Source organism: Aquila chrysaetos, chromosome 12 (assembly GCF_900496995.4).
Source record: "Aquila chrysaetos chrysaetos chromosome 12, bAquChr1.4, whole genome shotgun sequence".
In the NCBI taxonomy this organism is placed as follows: Eukaryota; Metazoa; Chordata; class Aves; order Accipitriformes; family Accipitridae; genus Aquila; species Aquila chrysaetos.
In genome coordinates, this window is record NC_044015.1 from 37278755 (window position 1) to 37300008 (window position 21254).

Sequence of the window (21254 nt, forward strand, 5' to 3'; positions counted from 1 at the left end):
CAGCACTAGGGTCCTCATCTCCAAGCAGCCTCACAACGCCTCTGGTCTCTTACCCAGGCAGCAGCTTTTCTCAGTAATCGCTGACCATTTGTAGCAATACAATAAGCATGAGAAATGATAAGCAGAACCGTTGAAAAGTAAATAATCATTCATTAAAAGACACCACTTTGAACAGTATGCTGGCTAGATCTTTATTTTAAACAGCCCGTACAACCAAAAATTAAGAGCAACAGCAATTATGCATGTGCATGTGTGTGACTGATACAGTTACAGTACCCAATCATGACATACAAAGTTTGCCAATAAATTAAGAAGTGAAAAAACAAATACAGTGTATACCTATCAGTATAGATCATCAGTATAGAAGTGAGAGAAACACAGCCTAAGTAAAAGTATTTGCACATCCTCTAGCCGTTTTAACATCGCCCCTTAAAAGCTAACCCAACCCATTCTTGCTCTGTGCAGGTTATCTTACAAGCACTGGGCTAAATCGTAGCTTTGCGCCAGGGACAAGGAAACGGCTCTCGTGCCGCTTCCCTCACAGGGGCAGGAGGGCAGGTTACACCCCGAGAACCAGCGTTTGCCTTCCTGCGTACCCCGAAGCCTGGAACGGCGTAGCAGATGCTCCTGGATCACTGACACAGCTCCACCTCCTGTCCGGCTCCGTGGCTTGGGCAGCACTGCAGGCCCTCTGCATTGGCTGCGTCTCCCCTTGGCAGGCTGCCCCTGCTACCAGTCCCCTGCGGGGGATTTTAAGGGGTACCTTATTTGCACACAGCTTGCCCAGCATGCATCACTGAGTAACAGGCCAAGCTTATTCTTGTTACTGCTTTATCATTGGTTTCATCTGGACCATAAACATCCATCTATCAATAAATAAAATCATTGGTTTAGCACTCATATAAAAATGACAACGCCTCCCACTGGTAACTGTTTAAAAAGTTCTTCATGTTACCCCCTATGCAAGCCTCAAGAAAATGACTTTCTTTTCCCTCGAGCTCAGTAACGTTTCAAGTAACAATTTAGAGTACTGCCTGGACAAGACACGGGCTTGGTTCGGAACCGTGTTTCTGGCTACGGGGTCAAAACATTTCCACACTTCTACGCTACACTGTACGAAGTGCGTGACTGTGCCGTTTTCACCAGTGAGCAGCAGAAGGGGAACTGAACAGTACTTGCTGTTGATTTCCTCTCCAGGTGACTGAAACAGTCCTTTTACAAAGCCTATCAACCTAATCCAGCTAAAACGAAAAGCAAAAATGTCACTCGAGTCAGAACCAAAGCCTGCGTGTATCAAGATTCACAAGAGTTCTTCTTATCCAGAGCCACTTGCTCTAACAAACCTCGTGTAAATAAAGCCTTGACTTCTGTTTCCTACCGGCCAGAACAGAACGGTCTGAAAATAACCCACGTCTTCCTCCAACTGCGTATTTATAAGGCACTAAAATTAAGCAACAAGCAAAACCCCCGCCAAAAAAAACCCCAAAACAAAACCAAAAAAATCCAAATAAACTGACCCACAAGTAAAAACTGAGATTAAAACTTGGCTATATGAAATAGCAGCAATTTTTTCAGTAGTCTATGAAGCCAGAACATTGATATTTTGGGGCAAAAAACCAATGCACTGTTAGCCAATTACAAAATACCTAAAACCTACATCCACTTACACTTTATAATCAAAATCAGTACAAATCTGATAGGCACAAGTAAAAAGCATTTTCTTCACACCTCAATGCTCATTTTTTAAACTGAGGCCACTGTTAGGGAGTTTAACTGCTCTGCTGAGATTATAGTACGGTACAACCCAAGCAGTATGGTACCACACAACATCACGCAGCGCTGTACAGCCGGAAGATTATGGTACCGTCGCTAAGCTGTCCTACAGGTTACCGACTGGAGGCAAATGTTTTTAACATCATGATTAATTTGACAATGCGTTCAGCTTTGGCACCTATTTCTGAGCCCTCCCTACCATTTTCAAAAGTAATGTTAAATATAGCTATAGTATACAGCTGGTGTAACTCCAGTGTCTTCATCCTTTCCAATTATTTTTCTTATGCTTGGAAATAGGTGAATTCACCTATGTCACTACATTAGATACAAAGGCTAGCACTTAAGATTTCTTAAAAACAATCACTTTGAGTTTGGAAAATTGGTTTTAAAACATACGAAGAAATACTAAACATAAATTCATAAAGCAGGAATTCATACCTTTAAACATCAACAAGAATGAGCTTATTTGGAGAGCAATAAAGCTTTTTTTTAAAGGATATACTGACTAACTATAGGTAAATTCATTTTTCCCTGATTGCTTGATTAGATCATCCAGTCTCAGTGCCTTGCAGCTTTGCAGATTTTGTCATACACTTCTGGAAAGGCATCCTTGCAATTCATTTGCTCCCTCAGCTTGTGGTATAATGAACCATCAAACATATCCCAGAACTCCTCACGGGTCATATAGCAATCTGCATACAGCATCTGGAAACTGGAGAGGGGAAAAAATAAAAAAAATAAAGAGACAGAGATTCAATATTAATTGTGCCACAAGATTTGAAATAGATTATTAAAAAAAAACTTCAGTGGAAGCTATGAATAGCAAATATAAAACAAAAAACCCCATCAAAAATGCTTTTTAAAAACAAGCAAATATAATTGCTCACATGGATTACACTGGGACACTCGGCCAATTCTATTTTGTGGATTTAACATTACCATGATCTCTTTTCCAAGAGGAAATAACATGTAATGGTGAAAACAGCAGACTACCGCCACAGTTGTTTTGGTGAAGGGGAAGATGGGAAAAGAAAGCAATTGAAATAACTGTTGCTTTTAAAATATGGTTCAGAACACTTCTTTAGCCATCAATGCATTCATACTTTCATTAGTTTTGCCACTGCAAAGAGAAAAGGAGGACTAAAAAATGTGTATAAAACAGTGGTTCATGTTTAGGCATCCTAACCATCTGCAGTCAGATTTTCTGGCAACTTGTATTCTAGCAACCTGTGTTCACAGGAACACAAGTCTAGAGAGAACTTCAAAAGTTCCCCCAAATCAAGAGTCTGGCCCCTTGCACCGAAAACCACACATAACCTAAATTCTCCCTGACAAATACTTTTCTAACTGCTTTTGAAAGCCTCCTTTCCTTTTTCTCCCATTCAAAACCTTTTAATTCCAGCTTCAAAAAAAAGGAAGTATTTTTTCTGCATGCTTTCTTATGATCCATGGAGGTACAGTCATGGCGTCTCCTATTAGCCTGCGTTTCCAAATGCATTCCAGGCAGATGTAGCAATACATTCTTTGGCTTTTTAAGGTTTCTTTGAACTGGACATTGAGAATATAACTGGGAAGGCAAAAGCCTGCCAAATCAGACCAGGCCGAGAAGATAAATTTATAGTGTAAATGAAGCACAGTGCAACAAAGGTCCATTTACAAAAATAAATGAAATCCTTATGTAGCTGTGGACTCTTCCTTACTTTCATACTGTGTGCTCTAAAATGCAGCTAGCATCAGAGTACAGCTGTAAAACAAAAACTATTACATAAAGGCTCTATTGTTGTGTGTGATTACAAAACTGTAAGATTAAGCATTTATCCATTGTTCGTTTCCCAGTGACAGGTAGAGAATAGACAAAACTTTGTTAGTAAAGAGCTTTAAATTAAAAGCTTAATTTCAAGTTAATTAAAAAAAGCTTAAAATTAACTTTCGGTTGCTTTGTTCTCTGGCAGATAACTTACTGCAGCTAAAAGTCATTTACACTCTCCAAATCATCTTGAAGCAGACTCACCACTGTTACTCAGCCACACGGGATATAATCACTGTTAGACTGAGAAGTAGGTCAAAATAGAAATGTGGATAAATTGTACTGATGGTGTAAAAATACTGTGTAGTTGTTGTTTTGTTCCTGAGAAACAAGCCTGTAACTGCTTCTCCACTGACACTACTACAGCAAATTAGGCTGGCATGAGTCTGTGACAGATGGTGGGCACATATCTCACGCCTACTGCGGTCCTATGTAATAACAGTCGGGGCAGGGAAAAGGAAGCTACGGAAGTACAAGTTATGAGGGAGGAAAGACTCCCACCACCGCACAGGGACTGCAGGGAAGAGTCAAGGCTGGCCTCCCTGTGCAAGGACACACCAGCGCAAGGACGGGGCAGAGCTGCAGCAAGACGCTGCAAGGACTGCAGGGAGCAGAACGGTCCCAAGGGCAGGCAGGGAAGCTGTCCAAACTTTAACAGCCTGTGGAATTCCTGGAGGGACTGCGGCCAACAGCTCTGAAACGACCTGAAACAAGTCAGCTCCAGTATGCAAGCTCAGGGGCTGCCTTCCCGAGGGCTGGGCTAGCCAGCCTTGCTAAGAGCGGTCACTGATCCACGCTAACGCCACTTCTGGACAGCAACTTGTTTATGTACAGTCAGCACAGACCTGCTGAGGTCTTTCAGCACCTGGTTGCATGGATGTATTTTGTTGCAGCAGAGACTCTTCTCCTACAGCAGCCTGGAGCTGAAAGAATGCACAGGCGACCTGAAGCTACCCAGCTCCCAAATACGTTGCAAGAACTTGAGCCAGTGTGCTCATTTGTTTCGTTTTGCAATCAAATGATGAAAGTAAAATCATATTTAAAAATCATAATATCAGAATTAGTAATTAAAATCAGTTTCCAATTATTGTGGTTGTTAAATGATTGCAATATTAAAGTGCCGTAGGATTAAATAACTGTGATTAAACCACATGGCAATATAAATTATATGGCATTATTACTGTTCTAAGGAGTGGGATCCTTACCCATGCACACTTCTTACAAACTTCTCCATTTGCCTCATTGAAGCCCTGGCCTCAAATTGTTTCCTTTTGGGCTCTCCATAAGCTCCTATATCCACGTAGAGCTCTGTTTCATCCCCTTTTGGGTGGACCATACCAGGATTATTGGGCAATATGAAAGGACATAACCAAAGAGGGTACACCTGCAGAGGTAAGAAAACACTTTATCACTTACTTTTAACAAAACAATCCTTTAAGCTATCTCCTAGTAAAGGTAACAAAATGAAGAGTTAAGAGGACTTCTTCCCAATCTGGGATCGAAACTTACACAGCTATTCCTTTCCAGTTCTCTTGTTGTGGTTCTTAGCTACACTTTCTAATGATGATAACACAAATAGATCGAGATGCTCAGAATATGTGCAATGTCCTCCTAGAATTATATCTCCTCCCCCTTAAATATTTGAAATTAAAAAAAAAAAAAAAAAAAAAAAAAAAAAATCCCTGATCCCAAAGCAACAACTGAATACACTTTCTGAGTAAAAAGAGAATTAAGAGTTTTCTTCTCCAGGTCAGTCCAAAACTGAAATTTCCAAGTTTGTACTTTTTATAGTAACCAAAATAAATTCAGAAATAAAAGCAAGAAAGGGAAATTAATTCCCACAGTTGGGGTTTAGTGAGACCACCAGAGATTTCAGGTGAAAGAAAAATCAGTTCAAGTTTTATTAAGTGATGAAACCTTTTAGAAATATTTGCCTTCTACTAACATTTGAATCTCATGTTTTTATTCTTTTTTGAGAAAGCTGTGTTGATTTCTTCTGCCGCCTTGCATCATAGACTCACAAAGCACAGTACTACCCAGGATACGATAATGACCTTTTACACAAGCAGACTATTACGCCTTGAGACCAACAGTCACAGCTCTTATTACACACAGTCCAAGATTCACTACATTTTAAAACCACGTGATCTTACATTAAGGTCAGCATGGAAGGTTTGGATAGATTTCTCAAGGCTCTTCATTGGCACCAACATGTCCTGTACAACGTGGTGTTGCTCGTACAGCTTTCGAATAGCTTCTCCTTGGGTGAGTTTTAACAAAGAGATTTTTGGAGGAACCATCCAGCCAAACAGGTAACGGAAAACGGGGTTATTGCCAAAAGGAATGATATCCTTTAAAGATGAAAGAAAAAAGTTTGACTTAAGAATGTAAGTGAACCAAAAGACAATCCTTCAGAATCCTCAGAGCAACATTAAGCCAGATTTTCAATAGATTTAACTGTCGTTACTTTTGCTAAACTACTATAATACAAATACGAACAAGTAAGAGAGGCCTGTACTGAACTTAGCTACACAGCCTTGCCCTAAGCCTCCTCTAGTTACAATGATTGATTTTCAGTCATATGAATCACAACACACTCAGCTCCAAATACGTTCAGAGAATGAAGTTCAGAGAACAGTAGGCTATTATTTTACAACAGCTAAGGAAGGAGCACATAAGAAGCCAAACTTACACAACTCTTGCAAGAATAAACACATACAAGATCAGGTCTTAAAAAAATCGTAAAGCTGTAAATTTTTAAGTACTTCCTGCGCAGCCAACTCCTGTTTAACGTCTCCGGGAGCTGAAAGGATCCAGTATCTCACGCCAGAGATTCCAAATGTCGCAATGGGACTATTTCAGAATGCCAAATAAAGTTTTGCGTAAATGTACATCACAACGTATACTTTATGAAATCCAGATTAATGACCTTACTGTATAATCAGTGTTCTGATTTTAGGCAGGGCAAATTTTCAGCCATAATTTCACATTCATGTTTTTTCCACTGTCTGCCTTCGGAAATCACTTAGTAGCTATAAAAGCTTAACACTGAAATATGTACTTAAGGTCTAAATTCAGAAAAGCACTAAAATGGAAATTAGGAGGTTATGATACAACACCTTATATATAAGGAAGTGCCTTTGGATTTATTTTGCCCAAACGCAGGACTTTTAAATTTGCCATAAACGTCACTGTTTTTTTCTGCCATGAAAGACAGAAGTGTGGCCAAGGGGAACAAGGTACATTGTACCTACACCGGGAAAGACCAGAATACCTTCCTGCAGATGTTATTTTAGTTTTGGAACTGGTCTTACTTGGAGCTCCCAGAAGATACTGCGTGTATGTCTATGGTAATAATGTCTTGAGGGAATGTATTCTACTCCAGTCCTGTCAGCTTTCAAATACTTCTCCACATGCTTAAAGAACCACGGCTTGTAGTAGTTGCCAATTCTGTTTATCTACAAGAAAACATGCATTCATTAGCAAATACCAACACAGGTAACAGTTACACCTTACTGGACAACGCTAAGTATGTCCCCAAATTCCGTTACAGTGAAGAATCAATGTTATACCCTCTGTGACAGTTTGAATGAGACTGTCACAAGAGATTTAGGGAGCCTTCACTTCTCCACATGCATGGCTCCTTCTTACCCTTCTTGCCATTAAGGTTTAATTTAAATCAGGCTTGCTAAGGCTTGCCTGTTACAAGCTGATTAAGAGACCATGAATGTGACAGAAATGGATACCTAAAGTACTGATCTCTCAACCCATCATTAATCCAAAGTCTCATTATGGCAGAGGAGAAACATTTGGGTTGAGGGCTGCAGTGAACAGTTAGCGTGTCCCTCCTATAAATGTCCCTGATGTGTTTTACCAACATTAACTGTATTAAAAGCTTGCTGTGAAAAGCTTCCTCCTTAGATACTGCAATGAAAAGGCTGTAGACAAAATTATTTGCTAGAACAATGAAATCAGTGGGTCATTTCTTATCAATTGAAGAGATTTTGAGTACAGGCTCTGTTGTAGTAGCAAAGAGCTGTAATTTAAAATATTCTGATGGACAGATGTGACTTTTAATCCCATGTTAAGAGATTGTTCCAATCTTATAATGATTCTGGCTTTACACTGGCATATTGTACAGCTTCAGTTAAACTTTGGGGGCGTTTTTTTTCTTTGTAACTTCCCTTTAGTTACCTTGCTTTGCTCAGCTTCATCAGTCAAGACTCCTGTCATGATGACTGCTTCTTCCAAAGAATACACAAGTCCTTCCACAAAACTATTCTCCTTTTTCTTAGATTCTTCAGCGAACTTTTCACAAATCTTCTGCAGTCCTCTCACAGGCTCATAATGTATTTTGACATATTTCTTGGCAGGAATCATTTTTATTTCTGCTGCAACCAGGAAACCCAGAGTACCACAAGACCAAGGCACTGCATAAAACAGGTCTGAATTTTCAGTCTGCAAAAAGTATGTCATACTAAATCATATATCCATACCGATAACTGTCAATGACATTGTAAATGATAGCAAAATAACATTTTGTCTTACTGGTGAACATCTCACAAGGCTTCCATCAGCAAGAACAAGTTCATAGGCCACACAGGTGTGTTGAAAAAGTCCGTAGATATGGGATGAAGACTCAATGCCAGTTCCCATGATCAGGCCACCTTAACAAGAGAGCACATAAGAAATCAAATGAAACACACTCCAAAATGGAGGTGGTTTACGAGAAGAAAACCTCAGTTTTAAGCTCTGGGCATGACTTTTAAGACTATTTAAAAAAAAAAAAAAAAAAAAGGAAGTGCTTATAACATAAATACCACAATAGAACATAAGGTTCAACAGAGTATTTCCAGAACCTTTAAAATAATGCAACATGTTACTGCATAAAAAGCTAATGAAAATGCAGCAAAATCAGCGAGTCTCTTGTCACCACAACGACCCTTACCTACTGTAAGATCATCAAGCTCTGGTACCACAGGAATAGTCCAGCCCATGGGATTCAGGTGTGCAGTCAACTGGCCCATGGTCACCAAAGGTTCCACACGAACAACCTAAAAAGCAAAAAAAACCCCATTCCCCCAAAAAAGGGTAAATTAAGTGTTCAGCATTAACGATGACAAAATATGGCTAACTGGATTGTACTTCCATCTGTTATCAGAATTCAGAGACTTACTTTCCTAAGAGCACTACTAAAAATAGTTGAAACTGTTTAGTGATTCCTCCTCTGCCTCAACATCTTGTTGCTCAGTCCCCCAAACCATAAATCAATCTGGTCTTTTAGACTTCGGCACATAAAAGCTAAGCAATTCCATATGCTGTTTTTTTGGATAGAATGATCCAAGCACACATTGTAAAACCTGAAATTTGGTGGGTCTACTGCTACAAAAATCCTTTGTTCTTTATGGAATCTAATCTCGTCTTCAGCTACAAATATGGTAAAAAAGCTTTGTGATGAATTTGTTACCTGTCTTTCCTTGTCCACTTCCAGAATATCCATTAGGTTTATCATGATGTTCTTATGAGTCTTCTTATACTTCCCAACACGAAGTGATACAGTCAACCAGCCAGGCCGGCCAGTGCACATGTATCTTTTGCTGCCTTCATTTTTCCACTCCCGAACCTGCAAGAGGTAACAACTGAACTGACGCTGTAAGGCATACACGCCTTACATTGTCAATAATGTATACCAGAAACATTTTTCCCTCACTGTGAAAAAGCATTCAGAAATGTTGTTACTCGTCTACACGCTTGTTACCTGCAAGTAACGAAGTCTGGATGTCTCTATGTTGAGTAGTGACGCTTTGGAAGTCTCTCTGCAGACCTCTGAACTTCTAAATAAAATACGACTAGAGGGGTCTATGTAGAGGAAGCATTTCTAATACCCCGTAGCTTTGGGGTTTTTTTGGAGATGGGATTCGGAAAACTAGAATGGAAGTTTTAAAAATCCACAGGAAAACCTATACTCAAAGGGAGGTATTATCACTGTCATAAATAATGTCAGTTCTGTGAAGTTTAATGAAACAATGCCTCCTCCTAAACACACCAAAAAATGGTCTGAGCCCGAAAATGAACAGGCAAAGACAGAAAAGTTGGGAGGGAAAATGTGTAAGCCATACACATGATCCACGAATTTTGCAAAGCCACAGTGGTTAACATTTGGGGAAAAAACATCAATTGTAGCATTTTCTTCAAAGCTCGACTGCTACTACAGCTGGTGATAAAAAACCCAACCCCAAACCCTCAAAGAATAACTCCGTGCACATTAATACCCATCTGTAGCTGCAATGAACATGACAGGCAAGGAAGAGAACAGAAGTAGACGTGACAGAATTATCATAAATATTAGACAGCACAGAAACATTAAAGAAATCTGCATTTCAGGGTGGAAGAAAAGTTTCAGCTCCCCTTCAATCATCTCTTGGAACCAACAATGCCGAGAAGCTGGGTGTAAGTGGTATTAAAGCACGGTATTAAGCCAAGCATTCAAAGACTAACATTTTCACGTTACACCCGCGCACACACGTACGTGCCTGAGCCGTGTGAGCGTACAGAGAGATTCACAGCACGTCTCTGAGGGTGTTACAATGACAGCAGCCGGACGGCCGCATCTGGACTTGCCAGCTGTTGACGCCGCAACTTCGCGAGAAGTTTCAGACGGGGGAAAAAAAAAACCCCAAAACCCACAGGAGCAGAAACACCCGCTGGCTTTTAGTCGTTTCCTTTTTCCCGTTCCGGCTGCCGCAACCGGATTCGAGGCTGGATTTTGCCCCGGCTCCGGGAGAGGCGGCGGGGGGGGGGGGGGGGCTGGCCGCCAGGCCCCGTCCAGCGCCGGTGCACACCGCAGCGGGGAGGCAGGCTGGCAAGGAGCGGGCCGGGGGACGAGCTCTCCCCCGGCCCGGGGCGGGGGATGCGGGGGTCCGGCCGGGTCTCACCTGCGCCTGGATGTGGCGGACGCGCTGGGCGTGCTGCCGCGGGGCGCTGTGGAGGCGCCAGACGGCCCAGGCGCGCAGCTGGTAGTAGACGTCGAAGAGGATGGAGAGCGGCAGGAGGAAGAGGCAGACGAAGACCCAGCGGTGGTGCACCAGCACGGCCTCCAGCCCCCGGTGCCTCACCCACAGCAGCAGCAGCAGCAGCCCCGCGCCCAGCGACCACACCGGCGACATGGCGGCCGCCGCCCGCACGCGCTCCCTCACGGCCGCCGGGACCCCTCCATACCGCGCCCGCCGCTCGCGCGCTCGCCGCCCGGCCCCGCCTCCCGCCCCCATCCCCCCGCATCCCATTGGCCCTTGCCGGCCTCCGCCGTGAGGCGAGGGGAGGGGAGAGGCCAATGAGAGAGCTCCTGGGAGATCGGACCAGGCGCTGAGCCCGCCGATTGGCTGCGCGCGGCGGGCCCCGTTCTCCCCTCATCGCCTCGGCCGCCGGCCCCCGCCCGGGCCCGCTGCCCCGGCGTGGGCTGCACCTCGCCCCGTGGGGCGGCGGGGGCCGGGGGGGGGCCCGGGGCAGGGTCGGAGCCCCGGCCGGGGGCTGGGGACGGGTCGTGAGGCGGGGGACAGGGCGTGAGGCAGGGGCGGAGGGGGGGGTGTGGGGCAGGGGACCGGGCCTGAGGCAGAGGACTTCTCCCCAGTCAGGGCTGAGGGAGGTGTGAGGCTGGGGATCAGGCCCTTGGCAGCTCTGTGGTGGAGGTGCTGTGGTGGCCGGTGTCCTTCGGGCAAGGGGCTCGCCCTGGTGCCTTTGGGCTGGGGGGCAGGAGCCAAAGACCTCTGCGTGCCCCTCTTGGGCACCCTCATGGTGTTGTTTTAGGTGCCAGCGAACCTGGCAAGGCAGGTGTCTCCCACAGGGAGTCGAAAGTGCCCGTGCGGTCCACTTTCTAGAAGGATGAAGGGAGATATCCCCCTCCAAAACATGGCTTGCTCTCTAAAACCCTGGCAGAAAATCCCTCCACAACGTAACAGCGGGAGGGAAGACATGCGAAGTCTGTGAGGAAAATAAGGTGCCTTTTTTAAGCTAAAACCTGCTATGTCCCTCAAGAGCGTGCTGTTTGAGAGGGCAGTGGCAGAGGTGCCCCGCAGGCAGTGACGGCCCCAGGAGGTGCTGACGCAGCACAGTGCTGTCAGGGACCCCGGAGTGGCAGAGACACCCTGCCGCGGAACCGCTGGGTTCAGAGAGGAACATGGTGCCAAGGTGTGTCCTGTGAGGACGCTACCATGGCGATGTAGCACACTAACATGTCGGATGATGCCTCTTCCTCTTTTGTCAGCAGGACAAATAGTCGCCTTTGCCTTTAGCTGCCACAGGAGATACTTGGGAGCACCAGACTGGGAGCGATCGCTGCATCAAGGTTCAGAGCTCAGCTATGGCAGGCAGCCACACCTTGTAGTCTCCTTCAGACAACTCGGAGGCTTTGTTTTGAACCCTGTTCATTTTTTGTCCCACCGCTTTTATCAAAAGACTGATCTGAAACTTCACAGCTCTGATATTTAGAAACGGTATCCTGATTTCCAGCCTAAATTTATTCACGGCCCAATTACATTCACTGCACTTGTGCCTAGTCTGCCCACTAGCTCTTTTCCTTCTTACATCTGATTTGATGTGGTCTGATTTTATTTACCGATTTGTCTGCTGACTGAAATTATGCACAGAAAAGAAGTTTCCCATGCCCTAAGAGAGGTTATTTTAACCTCTCTGAAGGAGCTAAATAATTATTCTTGATCTGAGTGGGATCAAGTGCAGGGCTTATTGGATAACAGCATCATTTATTCATAAGGGGATATTTATACCTTAGTGTAAATACTGTTTTGAAATTGTTTTTATGAAGACCCATTGAAAAGTGTTTATAATGTTTTCCACGTTCTGCTCTTGTTTTTGTAAGGCCCTAGGCAGCAAGAAGGGAGCAGGTGAGCTCAAAAATTGCTATGTGAAACTGTGCTTTAAAAGAGGAGTGAATCACCATTAAAATTGTGGTGAAATCGCCTGTGTACCTAGATATGCCAAGCATAGAAAATACAGGAATCAGAAAGGGATGAGGAAAGGGGAGATAGCTGTTTTACAAGCCGACGATTTTCAATTTTAGTTATTTTAGGTGTGAGCAAAACATCATCCAACAATCTATGTAGGCTTAGGAAAACATCACCTGCAAATCTGGTTTGAAAAGCTAAGATTCCCTTGGTATCTTTGTAAGACTAAAATCCCCGGTCTCTTCAATTAAATTATCATTTTAAGTGTGTTTAAGCTGTTAGTGCTTCTTAAAAAAGCAGTCCTCTTCCCTTCCTCTCCTCCCTCCTGCTCCTGCCATCCCATCCGCCCACTCATGCTGTTCTGGGCACACTGTGCAGTACAAATGCTTCTGCTGTCACTCAGTAAAACAGGTCGGGGAACTGATCTGACTGAAGAATTGAACTGTTTTTCAAATCAATTTTTTTTCTGCCTGGAGCAGCTCTCTGGTGGAGTTCACCCCACACACGCTTGTGTAGGTGGGATGCAGGGAGCAGAGCAGAGGCCTCTCATTGACCGTGCAGGAGCCACCCATCTCCTTGGTGAGAGCCCATCACAGGTCACCCTGCTGATACTTTGCAGGACTCTGTTCATTACCAAGCAGGACTTGGTAATAACTATGCAAAGGCTTTTGGACAAAGAAAGAATGAAAAGTTGCAGCTGTTTGTCTAAGGAGACAGCTAAAAGGGACATGATAATAATGTACTGAGCATTCGAGCTGCAGACAAAAGTAGGCTGAAAACTTCTGTCTCCTTAAGAAAAGTATCAAGAGGCATTCAGTGGAACCAAAGAAAGGCATTGAAACGCGTTAGAAAGCCCTTTTTTTCATGCAAGCTCTCATAGCCCTGGTACTGACTGCCACAGAGCTGCTGTTGAGTGGTACCAGGACGTCAAAGGGACAGGCATTTTAATAGTAATAGTTATGAAAACTAATCAAGAATTTTGGGAAGGCTGCAAGCCTTCTTAATAAAGAAACCAGTCTATGGTTACTAGGGGTTGGGAGTACATTTCCGTAATTGTCTACCTTCAGGTTTCCTGCACGTTTGTTTGGCACAGAGCTTGTCCTGTCAGAAATGGGATGGGGTTTCAGAGGGTTCGAGGGAGGTGGTGTTCCAACTGCTGTGTGAGAAGCTCCCTCTACTGAGAAAACCAAAGTATCTTTGGTTGCCTTGGAGGAAAAGCCTGTTGGGGAAGGTAGGCTGGAGTAGGGCTTTCTGTGGAACGCTGGCAGGTTGACATGTGTTGCTCTGGATATGGGCTGAATGAATCTTGAGAGCTTCCGTACATCCAGTAATTGAAGAAAAATGTTAAATTTCAGCTTGAGGGCTTTAAGGGGAAAAATACGGGGGAATATTACCAGCTGTTTTATGGACTGATGATGTCAGAACAACTGCCAGAATTTTCCAGAGGGATGACACATACGTACCTATTACCTCTGGGAAAAAAAAAGTCACTTTGTGGCACAGCAAGACTGGTTTGGGGAGTGCTCTGTGCTTTTCTGAGGCAAAGCAGGGCTGTACCGGGCAGGAGAAGCACATATCCCACCTAACGCCTGACAGCCACGTGCTAGGATTGGGATATGTTTCCAAGGAATGTGGGGAAGGGTGGCCAAACACTGCTTAACCCTTTTGATAGTGTAAATCTAAATGGAAAATAGCTGGTGTGAGGGTCCTGCCTGTCTGAAGAGCAGGGGCTTAGGAACTGGCGTGGCTCCGTGTGACCTTTCGCCGCCTGGATGCACATTTGCAAGGTCCAGGAGATTTCAAAAGACAGCAGAGACATTTATGCTGATGCTTGATTCATGAAACCTGCATGCTGTACCTTAGAAAACCTTCTCTTTAGAGGGTGTATGGGAAGAATGTGGTTTACCTTATGTTGCTCAATTGCCTGGCTTCTGGATGGTGTTTTTTAAAAGGTATTTATCAATAGAATATCCATTATCTAGGACCCGCTTCTCAGGTTTCACAAATATTTCATGTGAGGGAGTAGAGATGCATGATGACTTGAGGAGGAGGAGGGCAGAGGGTTTAGTACAATAGCTGTAGCTGTGGTGGCTGCTGGGAAATCGATCAAAAAGGGACAGTGGGATTATAGTTGCTTTAGAAACTGCCAGGGAGCTCTCAGGGAAAGTGAAACACCATCTGAAGAAGGCTTAGACCAGGATCTTTAGGATGATTAGGCTATTTTAGGTGTAGGCAGACCTAATCTAATGTGGAAGGATTTGTGATGGGGAAGGGTCTCCAGGTGGCTGTAGCCCAGCCTGCTCAGCACACCTAGTCCTCAGGGTGACTTTGCTCTTTCTTCCTTGCCTTCCCCTTGTCCTCTCAAGGCTGCAGTCACCCTGTTTGCACTGAGAAGGGCTTCACCAGGAGAAGGAATAACTCTGGTGCTGCAAGGCAAGACAAGGAACCAAGGATGCCTGGGCTGTAGCCTATGTGCTTGCATACTGGCCGTGTTGCGTGGCCCCACTACTCCAGCAATGAGTTATTGTAGATGGCTGGTGGGACCCCAGTCATCGTCTTGGGAAGAAGCAGGTGTAGGGTGTGAAGTGAAATCTGGAATATGAACGATGGCAGAATGGGTCCCATCCTTCGGTGGCCGTGCACTGCGTCAGGAGGCAAGGTCAGCTGCCGGTCAGCATGTTCGCAGAGCCGCTGAAAAAAAAAAAAACGTGCCGCAGAACGTGCGAGAGCTTTCGTGTATTCTCTCTGACGTGTATTAAATCCAGCTTTACAACTGCCTGTGAAAAGACGCACTGTCTGGGATTTATAAAAAGAATCACTTGTCAAAACAGAGAGCCAGGCTGGGAAAGGAATTCAGCCCTCCCTTCATTGTCACTGGGGCCAGTGTCCTCAGCAGCAAAAATGAAATGGCTGTGGCAAGGTAGCAGGCATGATGAGCTGGTTACTGAAGGACCTGGGGTTCCAGCACTGAAACTACAAACTGAGGGAGGCCGCCCTCCTCGTGGGTGAGCAGTGGAGGAGAGCGAGCTCATGGACAACCATCAGTTGGCTTCATGAGGCTCTCGGAGAGTGAGGTGGGGCAGCAGTTGGAGAAGCGGTGGTGGTCCCCCGTCTCCTTCCATCGGTGAGATCCTGGAGACACTGACTGTGCTGGGCATCAGAGAGGAGCTGCAGTCACTGAAAGGCAATAAATATATTATTTCGGACTCATGATATAATGGACATGTGTACCCGTGGCCTCCAAGGTGCTCAGGGTGAACTTTGTCGTGAAGGCAGTTGTGAACCACAGCTGGTGATGAGCAACTCCAGGGCACCCTCTCCCATCACTTGCCTCCGGCCTCCTCTTGCCTGAAGCGGCAAATGCTGCGGGAACATGCAAAAAGCATTCGGGGCTAATGTGACAGTGAAGGCTTGCCAGTGTCACTGGAGGAAAACACTGGAAGTTATTTTTCTGTACAGGCCACATTTTTCTCCTGTTTTCAGCTCCCAGCAAATCTGTATGTGTGTTTAGCCTCCTGGTACCAGCTGTACTTGCGGGCCCTTTTCCTCCAAATAAAGCTAAGACTTTCACTGCCTTGGCCATCACCATTCTCTCCGTCTGGTGCTGTCACTCCATCACCTGTCTGCTTTCATTTATTTCAACGTTTTAAAAATTTCATGGGCCCACTCCCAGATGATGTAAACTGATAAAACTCCAGGCCATGCTCCAAAAACATCAGTGTAACTGTAGGATCTAGCCCTTTGGGTTTACTTACCTATGCCAAAGAAAAATAGAAAAGCTGTAAGCACGGCAAAAAAGGAGAAGAACGGCTGAAAAAAAAGTTTAAAATGTTGGTTATATAAGAGTTAGATAGCTATTATAGTTACCTAGCTTATCCTTTTCATAAGCGAAGCAATCACAGCCAGATAAGTTAATAATTAAGGGTGACAAAAATATACCATTGTTCCAATAATAAGGAACTGTATTAGTCTTACTGAAGATAAATGGAGGCTTATTTAATACGGTTCAGCGCTATGCTGATAGACCACAAATGCTCCTTTTTCACTAGAAAGCTCAGTACAAAATCAGGTCAAAAGCTGATTGCCGGTATCTGTTAAGCCATTTTACTTCCCTCCGAGTCGCTCGCCTCCTTTCGATGGCAGATGTGCCTTGGTGGCAATCCACGTTGGGAAGCGACTCCCACGTGTATGGAGCTGAGCAGAAGGAAGCTGGAAGCTTTGAGAAGAGGTTCCTGCCCCTTTCTATCGAGAGCGACAAGATGTGCTCCCGCGTGTGGATCATCTCATGGAGATACAGAACAATTTCAGACTGAGGACTGAATAAATAGACTGGTCCTCACCCCTGCAAATAAGTGATTGGCAAAGGTGTCTGCACGGAAAGGTGACGAGGGTGTGATTGCTCATTCTCCTTTAATACAAGAGATTCCTGTAAAATTCAGCTGGGCAGACTTGATTATAGCAATACCTAGTAAAACAAGACAGCAATTCCAGTACCTCCTGACACAATCAAAACCCAATTTTTTCATACCCCTAGCAAGCGCAGAAATGTGATGGCTGCAAAACTGTGCCGATGGGAAGCAGTGGCCTTTCTATACCCACGCACAGAAATTCTGTGACTCCCAAAATAGATCTGAGAATGGGTAAACTCACAGATCCTGTCCCCAGCTCACATTAAAACCTAGGCGCGCTTCTCAAGCCTCGCGTGCTGAGCTGGAGACTCACACAACTGCTTTCTCTCTCCTCCTGCTCTCTCCATCCTTGGCGAGGTCCATTTTTTTACAAAATGCTTAAGAAAAGCGTCGGGAGATCAGCCAGCAATAACCCGTTGTCATCCCAGAGAGGTTAATTACCATTATCTTTAGTATCAGCCAAAAGCCCGTAATAAGCTCTGAACTTTTATTGCACTGAGGTGTCCGTTCACATCCAGACTAATGCAGATTATAGGGCTGGGATGAGCTCTCCCTCATGCTGGAAGTGGCACAGTGAATCACTGAGGGAGGAGAGTTTCATCCCGCTGCGAGGCAAGGAGTCACCCACCAACGAGAGCTGACAGTTTTCTGGCACAGGAGTATTTACACCTCCAGGGAAGTGAAACTACACTCTTTCAAATAAGATGAGTAGCCAGACTAGCTCCTAGCTAAGGAAAGGACAGGATACATTTTGGGGAGAAAGATTAACTCTCTGGGTCCTGGATGACTTCACAGGGAGATCGAGCAGGGAAGCCTCTGTTCTCCAACCAGGATGGCAGGTGTCTATCTCAGGGATGCTACTTACAGGTGCTTTCTCTGAGGTCCTGCCCCAGTCTGAGATGCTGGTGGCAAGTCATCTGGATGTGGGAGATAGAGACCTTTTTTTCAGTCTGAAGGTAAGTAATTTAGGCAAAGTCTTCCATCTATTTGTTCACATGCATCTTTATAAACATCTGTTACTCATGTTCACATCCTTCTATTTCTCCCAGGCCGGTATAGGGTCTGTTTTTCTCTGACACACTGAGGGAAGAGATAGGAGCAACCTGCTCCTACACCTCCATAGGAGAAATCTTCTGCTACTGCTGTTTCTTTCGGGAGTAAATCAGGAGAACATGTTGGGAGTGGGTTCTCTACAGAGCCTCAAACTACAGTGCTAACCGGAGTGCGAGCCAAATTCACTGTTGAGGGAGCCACGGCACTCCCCTTGGCTTCACTGGAGATGAGTGTTGATATCCGCAGTCAGCCTGGCTCTGACACTTAATGCCATTATGGAAAAGTTGCAGCCCTTTATTTCCCAAACTCACCTCCTATCATTTTTTGCAGAATTTCAAAATTGTCTCCAGTTACCTAGAAACTCAGGTAAGAAGGTGTAAATGTTCCAGGTTAAAAGTGAGGCAAGGTGTGCAGGCAGAAATAACAGCTTTTACTAGGCCAACAGATGACATTGCAGACAGGCTTTGAAGAAAGCAGACAACCTTTTGGGCACAGCAGTACAGCCAGAGCAACATCACTGCTGCTGGAAGACAGTGACATTTGCTGTTTGAAACGGGGACCACGCGGCGTGAAGAAAAGAGAACCAAGCTAAACAGCATCTACCTCCGAAGCTGGTGTAAGTAGCAACGCAGCTTTCCCACCACCTATAACCCTCAGACACCAGATGCCACCCCAAATACTCTGACCTGCAGAAGGGCTTTGTGCCTGAAAGTGTGTTTGGTTTTTTTCCCAGCTATATATCCCTCTGACTAATAAAAGGTGCTCCCTCTCCTTTCAGCCATACCTTGTGTATCTCCTCAGACTGTCACACTTCCAACAAAAGTTTTGCAAGGTTTGCTGGCAGCATAATATCCCTCAGCAACCTCCCAGCACAGCGCACCGATGTAAGCCAGTGTTTGTGGGCAGCCCAACGCCAAGCCAGGCAGTGAGATAATGCAGCGGGCACTGGGAAAAGAAACCAGCTCTGGAGCATCTGGGATGGGTGCGTGTTGGACACCGAGGGCTTCCCTGTGGCTCCACACATGGTGGCAACCAGAACAGCTAGATGGCTGCTCCGTCCTTTTTCTAAAAATCATAATTAATGCTGCTTTTAAACTTCTTTTTTGCATTTCTGTGCTGGGAAAAAAAAAAAAAAAGCCCATTACCTACTCCTTGAAGACCACTGTAATAGGTGAGTGCAGCGGAGACATGAAGACTGCACAGGGTCTTGGGAATGTCAGGGTAGCTGTAGTTCATCCCGCGTGTAATGCTGCGTTTGCTGGAAAGCAAATTTAGCCAGTTTTGTCTTTGATTATAAGTGCCTGCTACTTTTTTGAACATCAGCATTTGGCATCAAGGATACACGGGAGCTTCAGCCTCAGATATTCAACATGTGGAGTAAAGCTAACTGCTGCCGTGTTTCAGCAGCCAGTGCAGATCTTCGATAACTCTCTCTGCTCAGGTGTGATAAATGCACTCACGACCGGCATCGAGCTTGACTGAGGAGCCTACAGGGCTGAAAATCAATGTTTCTTCACCGCGAGCCAAATGGCAGCTCATGCTCTAGCAGAGCCACAACATCTGCAGCGTGTAAAACGCGCTGGGTGGTGGGTTACGCACGTGTTAGCACAACAGTTGTGCCTCTTCCCAGAGAAAGAAGCTCAGATCTGAAACGAACAGAGCGCATGGGGCCTCCCTAAGGCAAAAATCTCCAGGAGCTCAAGAAGAGTTTTGCCTGACTAAAGATTCAGCAGAGGCATCAGGATTTAACTCTTTCCTTCCCCCACCCCTTTTTAGGGGAATTTAAAATCCTTTGCAGATTTTGGTGGAAAGCTCCTAGGAAGATTTTACTGTCCCCATTTGCAACACAGGAATTTCCCTTACAGGAAACCCACATGCCCATTTATCTACACAACAGCCTCAATGGCAGGTGGCACGTCAGCCTGGTGCTCCTGTACTAACACAAGTCCCAAATGAAGACCAGAAGGAATTTGAGATCATTGCTCATCCATAAAGCTCTCTGTGGATGAGGGTATCAGTACTTCTCCCATTCCAGGACTTCCCACCGCAGCCACGTTCCTCAGCGTGGTGCAGCTTTACAAACTGCTGGTTAGGACACCGTTACGGTCAGGTTAGCATACACTTAAGCTTTAAAACACTCAGAGGTTTTGGGTCCAGAGACTTGCTAGATGATAGACATAGCTAGTACAGAAACCACTTCAGAAACTGATATTAAACAAGTGATCAAGCTGAATGTAGTTTATACACCTCTTGCTCTTCTGTTATAATTCCAATCCAGTAAAAGCCATTGGAACTAAATAGTAAGATATATTCTGTACAAAATGGGCTTCTAGAGTCGATAAAGTCTCAGGGCAAAAACATAGCTGTCCACAGAAAGAGAACTTCTTGGTGAACCTGGCCAAAACAAACAAGCACCACTTTGTGGTCATAGGGATGATCACCTTTCACGTCCAAATGCTAGGCTTTTCCTGCTGGAGAGCTGGAGAGCAAACCCTCCGGCTGCCCATATAGCAGAACCACCAAAGACAGATCTATGGCCAGCTGCAGGTTCAACCCCGAATAAGTCTAAGGACACTGGTGAACATTGCATCATTTGAAGATGTAGGACAAATTTTCAATGCCTCGATTTACTGACTGGATTAGGTAGGAGTGCCTGAGCCAGTATATCAATTAAAGCAACTAATTAGGCATTTTAAGAAGATGATAATTAAGGCAAAGATAAACAGCAGGAGGTTTCTCCCTTGCTTTACTTGTGCCGGGTGCAGGAACTCCTTCCCATCTGCACATCCTCATGGCTGCCTGCTGCAGCCCCTTATCAGCTCAGCAGGCTGCACCCACCTCTGCCGTGCCCAGTGGCCCGTGCTAAGGGGAAACAGGAGGTGTGCCAGCCCCTCGGGAATGGCTTCTCTATGGATGTGGGCAATGTGGGCACCTTAGGCTTGCAGAGGTGTGTCCCCTAAAGCCTCATCAGTGGCTCTTTAGTGGCTCCGTCATGGGTGGCAGCACCCCGCCGAGCGGTGCTTGCTGGGGACAGCCGGGCACGGGGAGGGTGGCCCGGGTGCCAAATCACCGATGGAGACCTGCGACCCAGCCCAGGGTGTCGACACTCCCGTCCCAGGTATGAGCAGGGAGCCTGGGCTCCTCTTCTCTGGACTTGGTGGCCTGGTGCAGCCAAATTCACTCTTGCCTTGGTGCTCTGGTATCAACCACCTTGTCGTGATGGGGCAGAAAGCGCATGCATGTGCACACACACAC

General features: G+C 45.3%; 1 protein-coding gene across 1 annotated transcript; it reads right to left on the minus strand.

The window, feature by feature from the left end:
• Positions 1-177: 177 nt before the first annotated feature.
• Positions 178-10837, minus strand: DHCR24 (24-dehydrocholesterol reductase). Its single transcript, XM_030033642.2, has 9 exons — positions 10516-10837; positions 9048-9203; positions 8529-8634; positions 8129-8247; positions 7775-8038; positions 6895-7038; positions 5734-5931; positions 4786-4964; positions 178-2485 (listed from the first exon to the last, which is right to left on the minus strand). The coding sequence occupies exons 1-9, from the start codon at positions 10744-10746 to the stop codon at positions 2332-2334; spliced, it is 1551 nt and encodes a 516-aa protein (XP_029889502.1). The 5' UTR covers positions 10747-10837; the 3' UTR covers positions 178-2331.
• Positions 10838-21254: the final 10417 nt, after the last annotated feature.

Excerpts from the sequence above, each read along its gene's own strand:
- DHCR24 (XM_030033642.2), bottom strand. The coding sequence starts at position 10,746 with ATGTCGCCGGTGTGGTCGCTGGGCGCGGGGCTGCTGCTGCTGCTGCTG. Across the intron at positions 9,204-10,515 it reads TCCGCCACATCCAGGCGCAG|GTTCGGGAGTGGAAAAATGA; the intron begins GTGAGACCCGGC and ends TACCTCTTGCAG. Across the intron at positions 8,248-8,528 it reads GCTTGATGATCTTACAGTAG|GTGGCCTGATCATGGGAACT; the intron begins GTAAGGGTCGTT and ends TCTCTTGTTAAG.